General features: G+C 42.0%; 1 protein-coding gene across 3 annotated transcripts; it reads left to right on the top strand.

Moving 5' to 3' along the window:
* Window positions 1-298: 298 nt before the first annotated feature.
* Window positions 299-12,521, top strand: DENND10 (DENN domain containing 10). Of its 3 annotated transcripts, XM_083505013.1 has the most exons (10): window positions 359-473; window positions 1,194-1,311; window positions 1,973-2,169; window positions 4,038-4,117; window positions 5,244-5,392; window positions 6,924-7,035; window positions 8,070-8,170; window positions 8,908-9,015; window positions 9,768-9,862; window positions 10,469-12,521. In XM_083505013.1, exons 3-10 carry the CDS (start codon window positions 2,137-2,139, stop codon window positions 10,643-10,645), a joined length of 855 nt encoding a protein of 284 aa, XP_083361139.1. In that variant the 5' UTR covers window positions 359-473; window positions 1,194-1,311; window positions 1,973-2,136; the 3' UTR covers window positions 10,646-12,521. The 3 variants fall into 3 exon arrangements, with proteins under 3 accessions (XP_083361138.1, XP_083361137.1, XP_083361139.1); XM_083505012.1 differs by lacking the exon at window positions 1,194-1,311 and having other exon boundaries at window positions 299-473; window positions 1,953-2,169; XM_083505011.1 differs by lacking the exon at window positions 1,194-1,311 and having other exon boundaries at window positions 323-473.
* The last annotated feature ends 622 nt before the right edge of the window (window positions 12,522-13,143 follow it).

The following is a 13,143-nucleotide window of genomic DNA, read 5'->3' as shown; positions in this document are numbered from 1 at the left end:
GTGTCCTGCTTTATGTAAGTAATTAAAACCTTTAAACAAATAAACAATATGCTGCTTTATACTAAAATAGGCTTCTATAATCAAGAGGCAGTACAGCTTTAAAAGAAAAAAACCCTATCGGAAAACAACTTTCCAGCAAATTTTTATCTAGTGAAATTGCCATCTCCACTGCTCCTTTGGACTGAGAGGTCGAGAGGCAGAGAGGTTTCAAGCCAAAGCTACCGTAAACGGAAAGCAGACGCTTCCCCTCGTTTGCACGCGGGCCCTTTCTCCTCCTCCCGCTCTTTGCGCGTAAAATGGAGATCCCCAGTGGAACCGGAAGCCAGGAGGCGGGGAGGACTGGCTTTCTCTCGCTCCTGGAGGCCCAGGATGGGGCCGGGGAAGGCTCTCAGGAAATAGGCGGGGTCCTGGAGAAGGGAGGAGGAAGATGGCAGAGACCGAGGCTCAGCTGCTGCTGAGTGTGGGGCTGATTGGTAAGCGCGCCCGCGTCCCTGCTGCGCATTGCAGGGAAACAGCTGGGAGGGAGCAGGATCGCGCCCCGCTGCCTCTCTCTCTCTCCGGCCCCCGCTCCACAAATCCCTGCTTTCCCCCCCGAGAATAGGCGGTAGTTTGTGCGCTGATGGAGATGGGGGGCAGTTTCCTCTTCCTTTCCTGCCTGCTTAGTGCCACTGGATCCATAAGCCTTTTGGAATAACCCCCGTGTGCCAAATCGGGAGTATGGGCGAATGATCAGAGGGTGGGTGTTTCCGCTTCTTCAGTGCACGGCTATTTGTGAAGGGGAAACTATTCCGGATTAATTTAAGGCTGGGGAGTTCGTGTTTGCTCCCTTAGCGTGTATAAGGAGTTCGTAGACCCTATCAGGACTTGCTTTCCATCAGCCTTGCCTGTAATGTCGCCTGTCACTTATAGATCCCTCCCCTGTGCTGATGTACAAAAGAAGACCTTAAAGATCTAGGCATGTGAACTTGCAGTCTTCTCCATAGTCCTGTGATTATGAAGATCCAGCAACTGACATATCTTTCTAAATGACCCATATGTGCATATTCATTGACTTGTCAACATAAGTGTGGTTTATTAAAGTCACATGGTGTAATGGTGCACTCCATATTTTTTTTAAGTCATCTGCTTGAGAGTGCTTCTGAAACTTAGGAAATGAGTCAGTAGTTTCATTTGCTTTTCTTTCTTTCTTTTAGTGCCATCGGTGTGTCTGTTGCTCTTCAGAGTTCAAGAGGGCAGGTCCCTGCCCCGAGGAGCGTACAGTCTAAAATTCAGTACAAGGGGTGCACAGAGGAAGGGAAATACATGGCAGAGGTGTACAATTGTTTTAGCTGCAAGTGCTTAGACTACAATTACAGGCTTAGGCTACAATCCAAAAGTCATTTGTGCCAGTCTGGGTGTGGGTGGGTTTAGAATTTGGCAGTGGTGTCCTTTTGCCTATGCCTGCCAGCAGTATCAAGACAAGCGACATTTGGAGCTAAAGCAGCCCAGGATCCACTGGATCCTGAGCCAGCCCCACTGCTATCACTTGATGGCATTTGATCCAATTTTACCTGCCCCCCCCCCCCCACTTTCCATTGCAGCCAGCATGAGTAACAGGGCTGTGGGTGTGGAACTGACTCTTGTCATATTTGACCACCTGCCTGGCTGGGGTTTAGATTGCCCTATTAGTTGCAGCAGGGTATGGGAATGGTTCGTAGTTTTCAGTAATACTACTACAGAATCTCTACCCTGAGCACCATATGTCATGACCTCATATTTTGATGTAAATAAGGCATTTGTGTATGTTGCAGCATACATCTAAAACAGAAGAAGTGAATTAAGTTTGTAATAGATGTTAGCGGAAACCAAAAGCTTTAGTGTGTGTGTAAAATGCAGGTGTTAAAGGTGATTGCAGCCAACAGATCTGATTAACCAATCAATTTACTTCCTTGCTGCTGTTGGCATTCTCACAGTGAACATCTTTCCACCATAGAAAAAGATACCAATGGAGATACTCTCTGGGTCTGGTGCTATCCTTCTACAACAACTGAATTAAGGGACCTCTTGTTGAGAAAATGCTGCCTTACAGATGAAAGCAAACAGCTTCGCTCCTTCGCATTTGGTCAATACAGGCTGACGTGGTTTTATGTTACAACCATGGAAGTACCAGATTCTTCAGCCTTGAAAAAGGTAGGATGGAAATATTGGAGAAAGGAGCTTGATACAGAAATATCTTATCCTGCACATTCATTGTTCAACACTTGCTATAAACTTACTAATACTGGGTTTAGGAATCCTTGCCAGGCATGGCCTATATTATATGCCTTAGTGTCTACATTGTTTTACATATAAATAAATATCATATTGCTCTTAATTTTAGGTGGCCCTGGAGACTTTTCAAATACATTGCCTAATTGCATGGCCATGCATATGTTTACAGTTTCCTCCCTCCATCCCAATCCGTTTTCTTTTTGACTCGTGTCTTTTTAGTCTGTAAGCCTGGCTGTTGTTGTTTTTTAGTTGATCGGAGAGCATTTTTTTGGCTGAAGAGCAGAATAAAAATTCTTTAAATAAATAAATAGTGAAAACTAAGAGCCATATTATCCCATTAATACACATCTCCGCTGAAACCTGCATGGGAAATCTGTCTAGAATTCATGGTCATTAGGGTGGGGAACAAAGAGTAGGTTTCCAGTATTATAACACAACTGGTTTAGGCACAGATTATCAACCTGCCCTTTCCAGCTGCCCATTCTTGTGCCATTTATAGCAGTGTTCCTATGTACTAGCATGTAGGGTTTGTGGCCCAAACAACTGAGCTGGATGTTGAGGCCTTGAGTGATCAACTGAGGCTGAGGCGGGGCTTACTTTAGAGCAACCATGCATAGTGTTGCACTGTAGATCATAAATCAGTGGATTCAAAACCAGATGGCTATTTCAAGGTGGCTTGTAAATGAATCCGTCACCAATGCAGCTCAGTAATACAGTGGTACCTCGGGTTAAGTACTTAATTCGTTCCGGAGGTCCGTTTTTAACCTAAAACTGTTCTTAACCTGATGCACCACTTCAGCTAATGGGGCCTCCCGCTGCTGCTGCTGCGCCGCCGGAGCACGATTTCTGTTCTCATCCTGAAGCAAAGTTCTTAACCTGAGGTACTATTTCTGGGTTAGCGGAGTCTGTAACCAGAAGCGTATGTAACCCGAGGTACCACTGTACCTGAGAAAGCTGCAAAAAAACCCAACCCCAAGCCAACTCCCAAACTCTGAGCAGATTATTCCATACGCAAGAATGGGAGGCGAAGGAATAAAGTAGCAGTTAGGAGAGTGTTCTGGAAGCAACAAAAATAAGCATTCCGATGAATGGGAATAATGAGGAATATAGAAAAGAGTGCTGTGGTTTAAAAACCTCTATTTGCGTTTTTAAAAATGTCTCTGCAGAATTGTTTTTTACACTTAATGTATGTTTGTTTAGCTTCTTCCTCCCACTGCAACTGCATTCCCTGCTTCACCTGAAGGTGTCAGGGTGGGGTATAAATACCATGAGTGATCTACAGCACCTTTACGTGGTTGAACGTGTTTTGGATGCTGTGCAAGTGCTGCTTCAAATGCCAAACGCCTTGCTCTGAAAAAAGGAAGAAAAAGAAAAAAGATAAGACGGTCAAATCTTGAACACACTTTTGCACTCAAGCATCCTCCTCACTGCTTCATTTTTGGAAATGCAACAAAACTCTTAGGTCTTGTTGTGAGCTCCAAAAACAGTGTTGAACTTGCTTATTTGTTGCAAAGGGGCAAATGGACATGCTTCCCCATCTAATGGGTGATTCTTTGAGTTATCCCCCACTACCCTTATGGGATTTGAAGTGGAATGGTAGAAGGCATTTCTTAGCACTTGGCAGATCATATGAACAACTGAACTGATTTAATTTTGTCTCGATTTACTGTATTTCTATAAGATTTGGTGAGCTGATCCTCCTGGTGTTGCTATAATGTCCATGTTTACAGTATGGTGTTTATAATGGAGTATCAAGCAACCTTTTCTTTTTCCTGTGCATTGGATAGGTGACCCATTTTTCCATTGTCCTGACTACCAAAGACTTTAACCCAGAGAAATACGCAGCCTTCACTAGGATCCTCTGTCGGTGTGTATAACTGCTGTGTTTTATACTACAGATTTGGTAGATAGGTTTTTTAAAACTTTTGGTTAACTAGAAAAGTGCTCCCTATGAATTAGGCAGTAGATTTTTAATAGACTATTTAATTGTGTATTTGCCTGTTAAAAGTGCCAATCATTTGTCTTAGAAGATGCTATCCAGCTTGCTATCTCACACGGGAGGGGTAGCCTCTTTGAAGGCTGTGCGTGCAGACACTAGCTTAAATCAAAGAATCGTTTTTGCATCAGAACTGATGATCTGTGGTGGGCATTTATTTGGGATTTATCAATTGAATCACTGCACAGAACTGCCTCTGAAGAGCCTGCAGAAGCTTCACAGCACAGCTGGTCAGACGGTCAGGAAGTGTCCCGATAATGACACTGTTTCAGCAGCACTGGCTCCCATTGTGCTTCCAGGCTCAGTTCAAAGTGCTGGTTTGGGTCCAGCTGCCCACTCAAGCCCTTCATTCAACAGTTGAAGACTTGTTGATTCCCCCCCCCCATAAGATCCATTAGACTGGGTAGCACGGTGGGGCCTTTTTGACTGCATTGCCAAGCCAGGGATGGGGAAGCTGTGGCCCTGAACAAGTTGTTTGATGGCATTTCCTATCAATCTGAGGTAGGACCAATCAAATGGTCAAGGATGATGGGAGTTGTGACCCAACAATAGGTGAAGTGCTGCAGATTCCCCCTCCCTGGGCTAGATTCTAATATGACTCCCAGCTAGGCCTTTGGGCTACCTCCTTATTTGCCTTTTAGCAGCTAAAACATGGCTTTTAAAGATAGCATTCACTTTTGTTCATTGCTGTAATTTCATTTTGGCTGTTTTCTTGCAGCTGTTGTCAATAATTCTTTAATTCTTTTTAAATTTTGTGTTGTAAGCTGCCTTGAGGGTCGCTGGCGGAAAGGTGGGCTATAAACATTTTAATAAATAGTGTATTAAGCCAACCGTAGATTGAGAAAGACAAACCTGTGTGTGAGTCTTTAATCTTAATTAACAGTGAACGTATCTTAGGGCTGTTGTCCTAGAGAGTGCTGGCTTGATTTTTTCAATTCTCTTTGGGGGGGTTTTGTGAAGACATAAAAAACTTGTTTCATTATGTTTATTTTTCAAGAATATACCTGAAATATGGGAGTCCTGCGAAAATGATGGAGAGCTATATTTCTGTCCTTACAAAGGGGATCTGCCAGAGTGAAGAAAACGGATCTTTCCTGAGCAAAGATTTTGATGTCAGAAAAGCTTACCTTGCAGGCTCAATCAAAGGTGGGAAGAATTTTTTCTTAAGCTTTGGGGATGATTTTGCCCCAGTTCCAAACATGTACTCTTGGAAGTGTCATGAATACAACCTGGGAGCAGTACTAGTTTTCAAAAGTTATTTATTAGTTTCATCTGTTGAAGAGCACTCAGTTGATAAAGCACATTCACATTCACTCTCTGCAGGAATCTAGTTACAGATAGGTAGCCGTGTTGGTCTGCCATAGTCAAAATAAAAAAAATCCTTCCAGTAGCGCCTTAAAGACCAACTAAGTTAGTTCTTGGTATGAGCTTTCGTGTGCATGCACACTTCTTCAGATACATTCATGTATGTATCTGAAGAAGTGTGCATGCACACGAAAGCTCATACCAAGAACTAACTTAGTTGGTCTTTAAGGTGCTACTGCAGGAATCTAGTTACCCAATAATGTTGTGGCTAAAACCACATTCACACTATACCTCTAAAGCACTATGATACCATTTTAAATAGTCATGGCTCCCCCCCCCCAACAATTCTGAGAGTTGTAGTTTGTTAAGGCTGCTGAGTTGTTAGGAGATGTCTAGTCCCCCTCCACCAGAGCTACAATTCCCAGAGTTCCCAGTGAAGAGGGATTGGTTGTTAAACCACTTTGCAAAGTATAGCTCTGGGAGGAGTATAGGAGTCTTGGCACCCTTAAAAAATTTCAACTTCCGTAATTCTTTTTGGAGAAGACATGACTGTTTAAAATGGTGTCATGGTGCTTTAAATGTATGGTGTGAATGTGGCCTAAGTGGACAGCTTAGTAGCACACAGAGAAATAGTGCAGTGGGGCGAGGTGGAAACGCTATGTTGCTCCTTAGGTTTTCACCCAAAGATTTCAGTTTTTGCCTCCACAGTTCTTATATCCTCAGCTCAGTCTTTGGATTGCACAGCTTAGTCTTGATGGCAGATATTCTCTGCACTGCAAGGCCAACTTGGAAGGTTTTGGGGATTGCAAGATCATTGCATTATTTTTCTGACACCCCCCCCCCCGAATTCCTCTAGAATTGCAAGGCTTTTTTCAGCAATGTGACTCGAAGGTCATAATCTCTGTGCTTATCTCTCTGACCTTATCACAGTGCCTTTAGGGTCTAGGCAATTGAACACAGATGTCCTGGAACATGCAGTTTCATCTCCCAAGGAATGTTGTTTTTCTTCAACCTGATGTTTCACTTAAAACAATGCCCTGTTTATATCCATCAACCACTGGAGCTTGCTTTTCCTGACTTGGGCCACCTTTCCAAACATTCACTCGTCCTCTAATTCATACAAGTTATAACTGCATTATAATACATTAAAAATAGCAAGAATAACTGTATGCACAAGCGTATTCACAACACCAGACTCACTTTGCAAAATAACATCAAATGTAGTGCCTGACAGAAGTAAGCTCCATTTCCTATTATAAAACAACTTTCTCATGATCTCTCATCCAATCCTAATACTTAGGTTGTTGCAAGTTGTATAGAAGCCTGCTTCCTTTCAGTACTAAAATCCTATTTTTTCCATCTCCTGTTCTAGATATAGTATCTCAATTTGGAATGGAAATAGTCATCCTGTATACTGCACTCATGTTAAAGAAAAGAATTGTAGTATATCACCCCAGATTAGAAGCCATCCAGGAATTTACAAGGTACAGCACCCAGGTGAACTAAAAAAGTTCACCAAGCATACTTCATTTTGTTTTCATTAATCATGAGTATTGTCATATTCATTAATACAGGTAACTTGCATCTTATACTTATTTAACTTACATGATGGCAGCTTTGTGCAGGCAGGGGGTGGGATAAATAAATAAATGGAGGCAAATTAAACCCACTCTCCATTCATTTATTTCCCCTCAATCACCTGAGCAGATTTGCAAGATTACTCACTTTGAGGAGGAGATGCAAGGGCTCTGGCAGAGTCCTAGAGCCCTCCCTTTCCAAAGGTAGGCAAACACTCACAGGACTTTGGGGAGGAGGAGGAAGAGCTCTAGGACCCTGCCAGAGCCCTCACATCCCCCTTTCCAAAGTTGGCTAAGCAGCTATACACCTTGTGGTAGGGCTGGTTCCACAGGTTCCTGGCTTTACACGTTTTTGCTTGTATGTGTGAAACCCCCAAAACTAAACCCTGACATAAGATGCAAGCTACCTGTAACGTTCTAGTGCCAATTCCTACATATTCAAAACAGCACCATTCACACAAATGAGGGAGATACCAAAGGGCTTGGAGGAGCAGCAATGTTTGTAGAACTTCAAATAATTTCTTTTGCAGGGGGGAACCTTTGTGAGGGGATGGGGAGACTCAAAAACATCCTAATGAGGACTGAGCATTCCCACTAGCCCAGGAATGCTGACTGGCTTTTGGAGCTGGGATGATGATGGAAAAAGATGGGTGAAGAATGGAATAGAGTATCTTGCTAGTGGGCAGAGCTTCAGCTAGCCAGCCACAAGCAAGAGCACTCCAGCTGCAACATTTTTTTGTTGCAGGTCCAACTTGTGATTTATATGCAGCATTTTCTTTTTCTCTGTTTGTATCCCAAACATTAAACAATCTATAACTTTCAGTGATGTGCTTTGGTCTTCATGGTTACAAAAGACTTTGAGGCACAGGCTAAGCAGTCTTCCTTGAAAGCTACTGTTGTATTGAGTACAATGTCAATTGTGACTTGGTTGTTTTCTTAAGGACTCTACCAGCCTTAGTGTGGCATCGCCAAGACTGGTCAATCCTTCATTCACACGTACATCTGAATGATGATGAACTGGAAGCATTAAAGACGTGTCCAGGTATTGATAATGAAGGGTGGGCTCTATAAACTGTTGTACACAGTAACTAAATTCTCCTTTGCTGACCTGGATAGGACCGAAGGATGGAATACTATTAATCTTGTAATAATCCTCTCTCAGAACTGTGGTTTGCAGATATTCTACTTTTCAAATATAGTTGTTTCTTTTTTTTTTGGTTGGCAAATCACACAAAGTCACACGTCAGTAGCACAAATGAGATACTACTCATTATTTGTCCCATAATGCCACATTGACAAATATTGACTGAGTTATTTTTCTGCGATCCAATAATAGGTCCCAATCCAGCATCTCAAAATTGCTGTTCTAAAGCAGTCCTTAATTCTCTTTCTAAAGAGTAATCAATTGGTCTATTTTTTTACAACCCCCTCTTTAAGAATTGATCAAATAAATTCCCTCTAAATATATCGTGTTGTGTATAGAGCTTTTCTATTTTATTTTGAAGTAAAATAATTTAATGCATGTTACATATCATGTTGCTGGCCTCCCTGTTGGGATTTTTCTGTAGATTCAATGAATAGCAGATGGAATTCTGCACATGCCTTTTTTAAAAAAGCAATTTGCCATGGAATTGGTAGCAATTCCACACTGGTATGCAGGTTTGAGATGGTTAAAAGGCAAGGGAATAACTGGTGGAAACATTTTTAAAAATTATTATTAAAGCACTTCACATTGGAATGTACTTGCTCAGTAATCATGGTAAAAATTTTCCTGACCAGGTTATGTTGCTGGATTTATAGACTCAGAAGTGAGCAACAGGCCAGACCTCTATGATGTATATGTGAATCTGGCCGAAAGTGAAATCACCATTTCCCCGCAAGCGAAAGGTTTGTTGCCTGAATCACGCGCCTCCCCCATCCCTTGCAAGTTGCAGTTTGCACTATGATAGATGCACATTTCGGAAGAATTTGGTGTAACTTCATAATGTTGAAAAAATATATTGCACAAACTCACTTGTACGCAGTCTGGGTCCCATGATATGTTCTGTTGTTTCCTTTGTCCCAAACGCTTTGATTGGCATGCATCAAAGTAAAATCAAAGGGAGATGCTGTGGTTGCCAAAGCTAATATCGAACAGAAGTGAAAATTGTAAAAGGTATGCCAAGGCAGGCATCTATGAAATAATAATGATAATAAAGAAAGGTTAAAAGAAAACTGGGGAGTATTATTTTTTAATGAGTATGACAAGCCTGTGATTTTCATTGATAATGAATGGAAACTGGATAAAATGGTAATACTCACAAGAACGTGCCTTGACTGGAAAAGGAAATTTACAGCATAATAGAAGCAAAAAAAATCTAGATTCTAAAAGTGGGTAGTAAGAAGGATTCTGTCTGTGCAATGTTACTACGACATACGCAGCAAAAATATGTTAACTCAGTACTGGTATGAAGAATCTGTGATACTGGAGGTGAGAGTTCATTTGTATTTACTCTGCCTCACTGTCAGGAAACTTTTGGCATCCACTGATCTCAGTGCTTGTGACCAGAGCCATAACTTGGTCTGGAACTGCGGGTTACAGTATTTTCGCTGAACTAGATGATGGGGAATGAATGACAAAGCTTTTTCTCTCTCCCCAGAGGCAATGACGATGGGGAAACTCCACAAAGAAATTGGTCAGCTCATCGTTCAGTCCGCAGAAGATCCTGACAAATCAAACAGTCAAGTTGTTAAGGTTAAGTTTCTTATCTTTGGACTGTTCAAACCTTTCATACATTTCTGTTGCCCAGGATGTTGTGCCTTTGCCTTTCTTCCTGAGGTCAGAAAACATTGGTTCAGATGATCTGCTAAAAGCAGAGTTTAGGTGACAGGGAATTTGCTGGGTGATGAACCTTGGACCAAAACACTCCTCCTCTGTATGGGAGAGGGAAGTGAAAGCATAATTTTGGAACAAACTGCCGTTGCACATTGCATCCCACACTAGGAACAGCAGTTTGTGCTAACAAAAACTTCAAAAACTTTTTTAAAGCTTATGACAAACTCCCTCACCAGGCTCCTGAGTTAGCAAAAATGGGGGGAAAGGAGTTCCTCTTCTGGATCAAGAATTAGTTAGGTAACAGGAAATGGAAAGCCAGAATAAATGGACAGGACAGGGATGTAGAGAAGTCCCCCAAGGATTAGTATTGCGACCTCTGCTTTTAAACTTTTTTTCATAAATGATCTAGTCTGGGGTGAGCAGTGAGGTGTCCCAAGTTTGCTGTTCTCTCAAAGAAAAGTAAGAAGTGTTGTTGCCACCCTCATTTCCTGTTTACTCTCTTTTATTTTCTCTTTATGTCTCTAGGATATTTCACTGAAGACGAAAGAAATATTGACAAACCTAGCCTCCTTCACAGAGGTCTTGCATGATGGAGAGAAGCCGTCACTTAACTTTGAAGCACTGAAGCAGAAGAGATTTCCACCAGCTACAGAAAATTTCCTCTATCATTTGGCAGCCGCTGAACAAATGCTTAAGATCTGATGGGTGGACTTCATACAGCGATTCAAAGATCTCTCTGCCGCCATGTTTTCTGAGCATCCCATACCTACATAGAACATTCCGCAGAGGAAAGAGCATTTCTATCTGGAGGGGGGAGTAAGGATGTTGCAGGCTTGAGATAAAACACTGCAGTGTGTAGCAGAAAACACTTCTTTTTCCCCATTTTTTTAATTTAGGGTTTTCTACAAAATGGGACAGGTTTCTTCTTTTTAAGACAAAATGAAAAGACAGCTTACATAAAGGACGTAAGGCTACAAGTTTTTCTGTATTAAAGTGGAAAATTTGATAAACCCTATCAGCACCCTAGTGTAAAAAAACAGGATGCTGCAAAAGTGATAATGAAAATATGAAAGCCATTAAAATAGACAAATCATCTGTCTTACGTAAACCATTTATAGTCGCTAATCAACCGGAGCCCAAAGAGCTGCACAAGAGTGGGCCCTCTTTTTATTTAAATACCTATTGGGGAGGGGAGCAGGATTGCATACACTAGCCACAGAATGTTAATCTGCCTGCTAGCTGCCTGTCTGGTGGCTTGGCTTTTAGCCTTGATAGATCCCTTTGCACTTACAGCTTTTCCTGATGATTATGAACCCATCAGTTCAGGGTTCCTGATTACAAGGAAGAGTCCTGTGTGTATATACAGCTGTGCATGTTTGTAGAGCCCCCCCTCATTAATTCTGGGTGCATGGGGAGGGCTGCGCATTTGGGGCAGTGAGCATGATCCCACCCCCGCCAAGAAACCCTTCATGCATTTGGTGGCAGAGGTTGTGCTAGAGTCAAGGGCTATACCATCAGTCTTAAGAGGGAAGACAAGAGGCAAATTATACGTTAAACACAAACCTGTGTATCTGAAACCCACGGCTGCTGCTGTTAGGCAAAAGCTGCTGCAAGAAAGATGGTACTGCCTCTTCCTGCTACTACTTCCCCCATGGGGTGTCAAGAGAGGTTTGTAAGAGTAAGCATGTACCTGAAACTTAGCAGGATGGACCCATCATCTGGCAAAAATAAGCCTGATTAAAGTTGTCCCCCCCCCCTTAAAGCAGCTGCCACTGAGGTTTGAATAGATGTGTCTGTGTGTAATATGTAGTCTGGCCCCGATCCCAGAAAGTTAATTGTTACAAACCAAGAAATATGAGAACTGTTGAAGAGCCTCTGCATTTGCACTTTCTGTACCAAAAAAAAAAAAAAAATCCTTTAAGTTCCTAGACTTTGTAAAAAAAACATGCCTTAGCACATGGTGGGTGTAGGGTGGAATTGAGCATCACACTATGGTGAGCTTTCTGTCTGCACAAGCATTGCAGCACAGGCCAGAAGGAACAGTCCTTTCTCTCCTGCACAGTTTAGGGGGTGGTATCCTGACCCCTCCACCCTTAAGCCAATTTCAAGGGGCAAGCCCTGTTGCAGAAATTTTTGCACAGGGTATCCGCTGAATCCCACCCTATATACTTCTGTTATTTTTAAAAGTTTGTACTTATTATTTCTACTGCTATCATATTTTGAAATACTATTCAATTATTTAAGTCACGACTGTGTTCTAGCAATATCAATTTCAGAGTCATTTGTCTTCTACTTGTACTATGACCTCTAAGGAACTTGAATTAGGTGTTGTAGTACGAAGGATACAAAATGAAAATAAGACAGCTATGTATACGTATCAGTCCTAGGAAGTTTGTAAGTGTGACTACAGCGCTTCTATTTTCAGGAGGCCCGTCATTCACTTCTGTATAGAAATGTTTGAGCTAACTGTGTGTAAATCAAAAAGCCCGCTGAACAAAAGTTTACCTCTCCAGTTTTGGTGCGACTCCATTCCTCTCCTCTCATAAATTTCAAGACTGTAAATGTCATTTTGCTAATACGGATGAAGTACTGCGCATTTCTTTTTGCAGATAGTGTGTACAATTTCTATTAATACAAAGCAGCACCCATAAAACTTGGGCCCAACTTAAATGTGATTCTGGACATGTAAAAAGAATGTAGCTTTGTGATTTTTCAAGTTATGTATCATTTAAAATTAGCCTTCCAGTTTCCATGTATATAAAATGTTCTGGTTCTGGGACCAGCAGTGTCTGCATAGGTAAGAGAGGCCTCTGTGTGTGTGTACACAGTGTGTACACACACACACACAAGTGTGTGTGTGTGTGTGTGTGTGTGTGTGTGTGTGTGTGTGTCTCACACACACAACCAAAGCCTAATCAGAACACAATCAGGATCCTGTTGATAATCATACTATTTACATTTGTACTAATGAACTGGAGTAGACCCTACATGGAGAGCAGAGTACAACCTCAGCAAGAGTACACACTGATTCTTCCAAGTACTAGTTCCAGATTATTAAGCAGAAGAGCATTTTCCTGCATCTGTATTGCTGGATTAAACCTGGCTCCTGTTTGGGCAGACACAGCGATAAAGCCAGTCCTGTGAGCAGCATGAAACAGGCTACCTTGGCAGCAATAAAACTACGCATAACCTTCTGTTCC

The sequence above is a fragment of the Podarcis liolepis genome (genome assembly GCF_965112155.1).
Source record: "Podarcis liolepis genome assembly, chromosome: 5".
Classification (NCBI taxonomy): Eukaryota; Metazoa; Chordata; class Lepidosauria; order Squamata; family Lacertidae; genus Podarcis; species Podarcis liolepis.
This window is presented reverse-complemented; position numbering and strand designations above follow the sequence as displayed.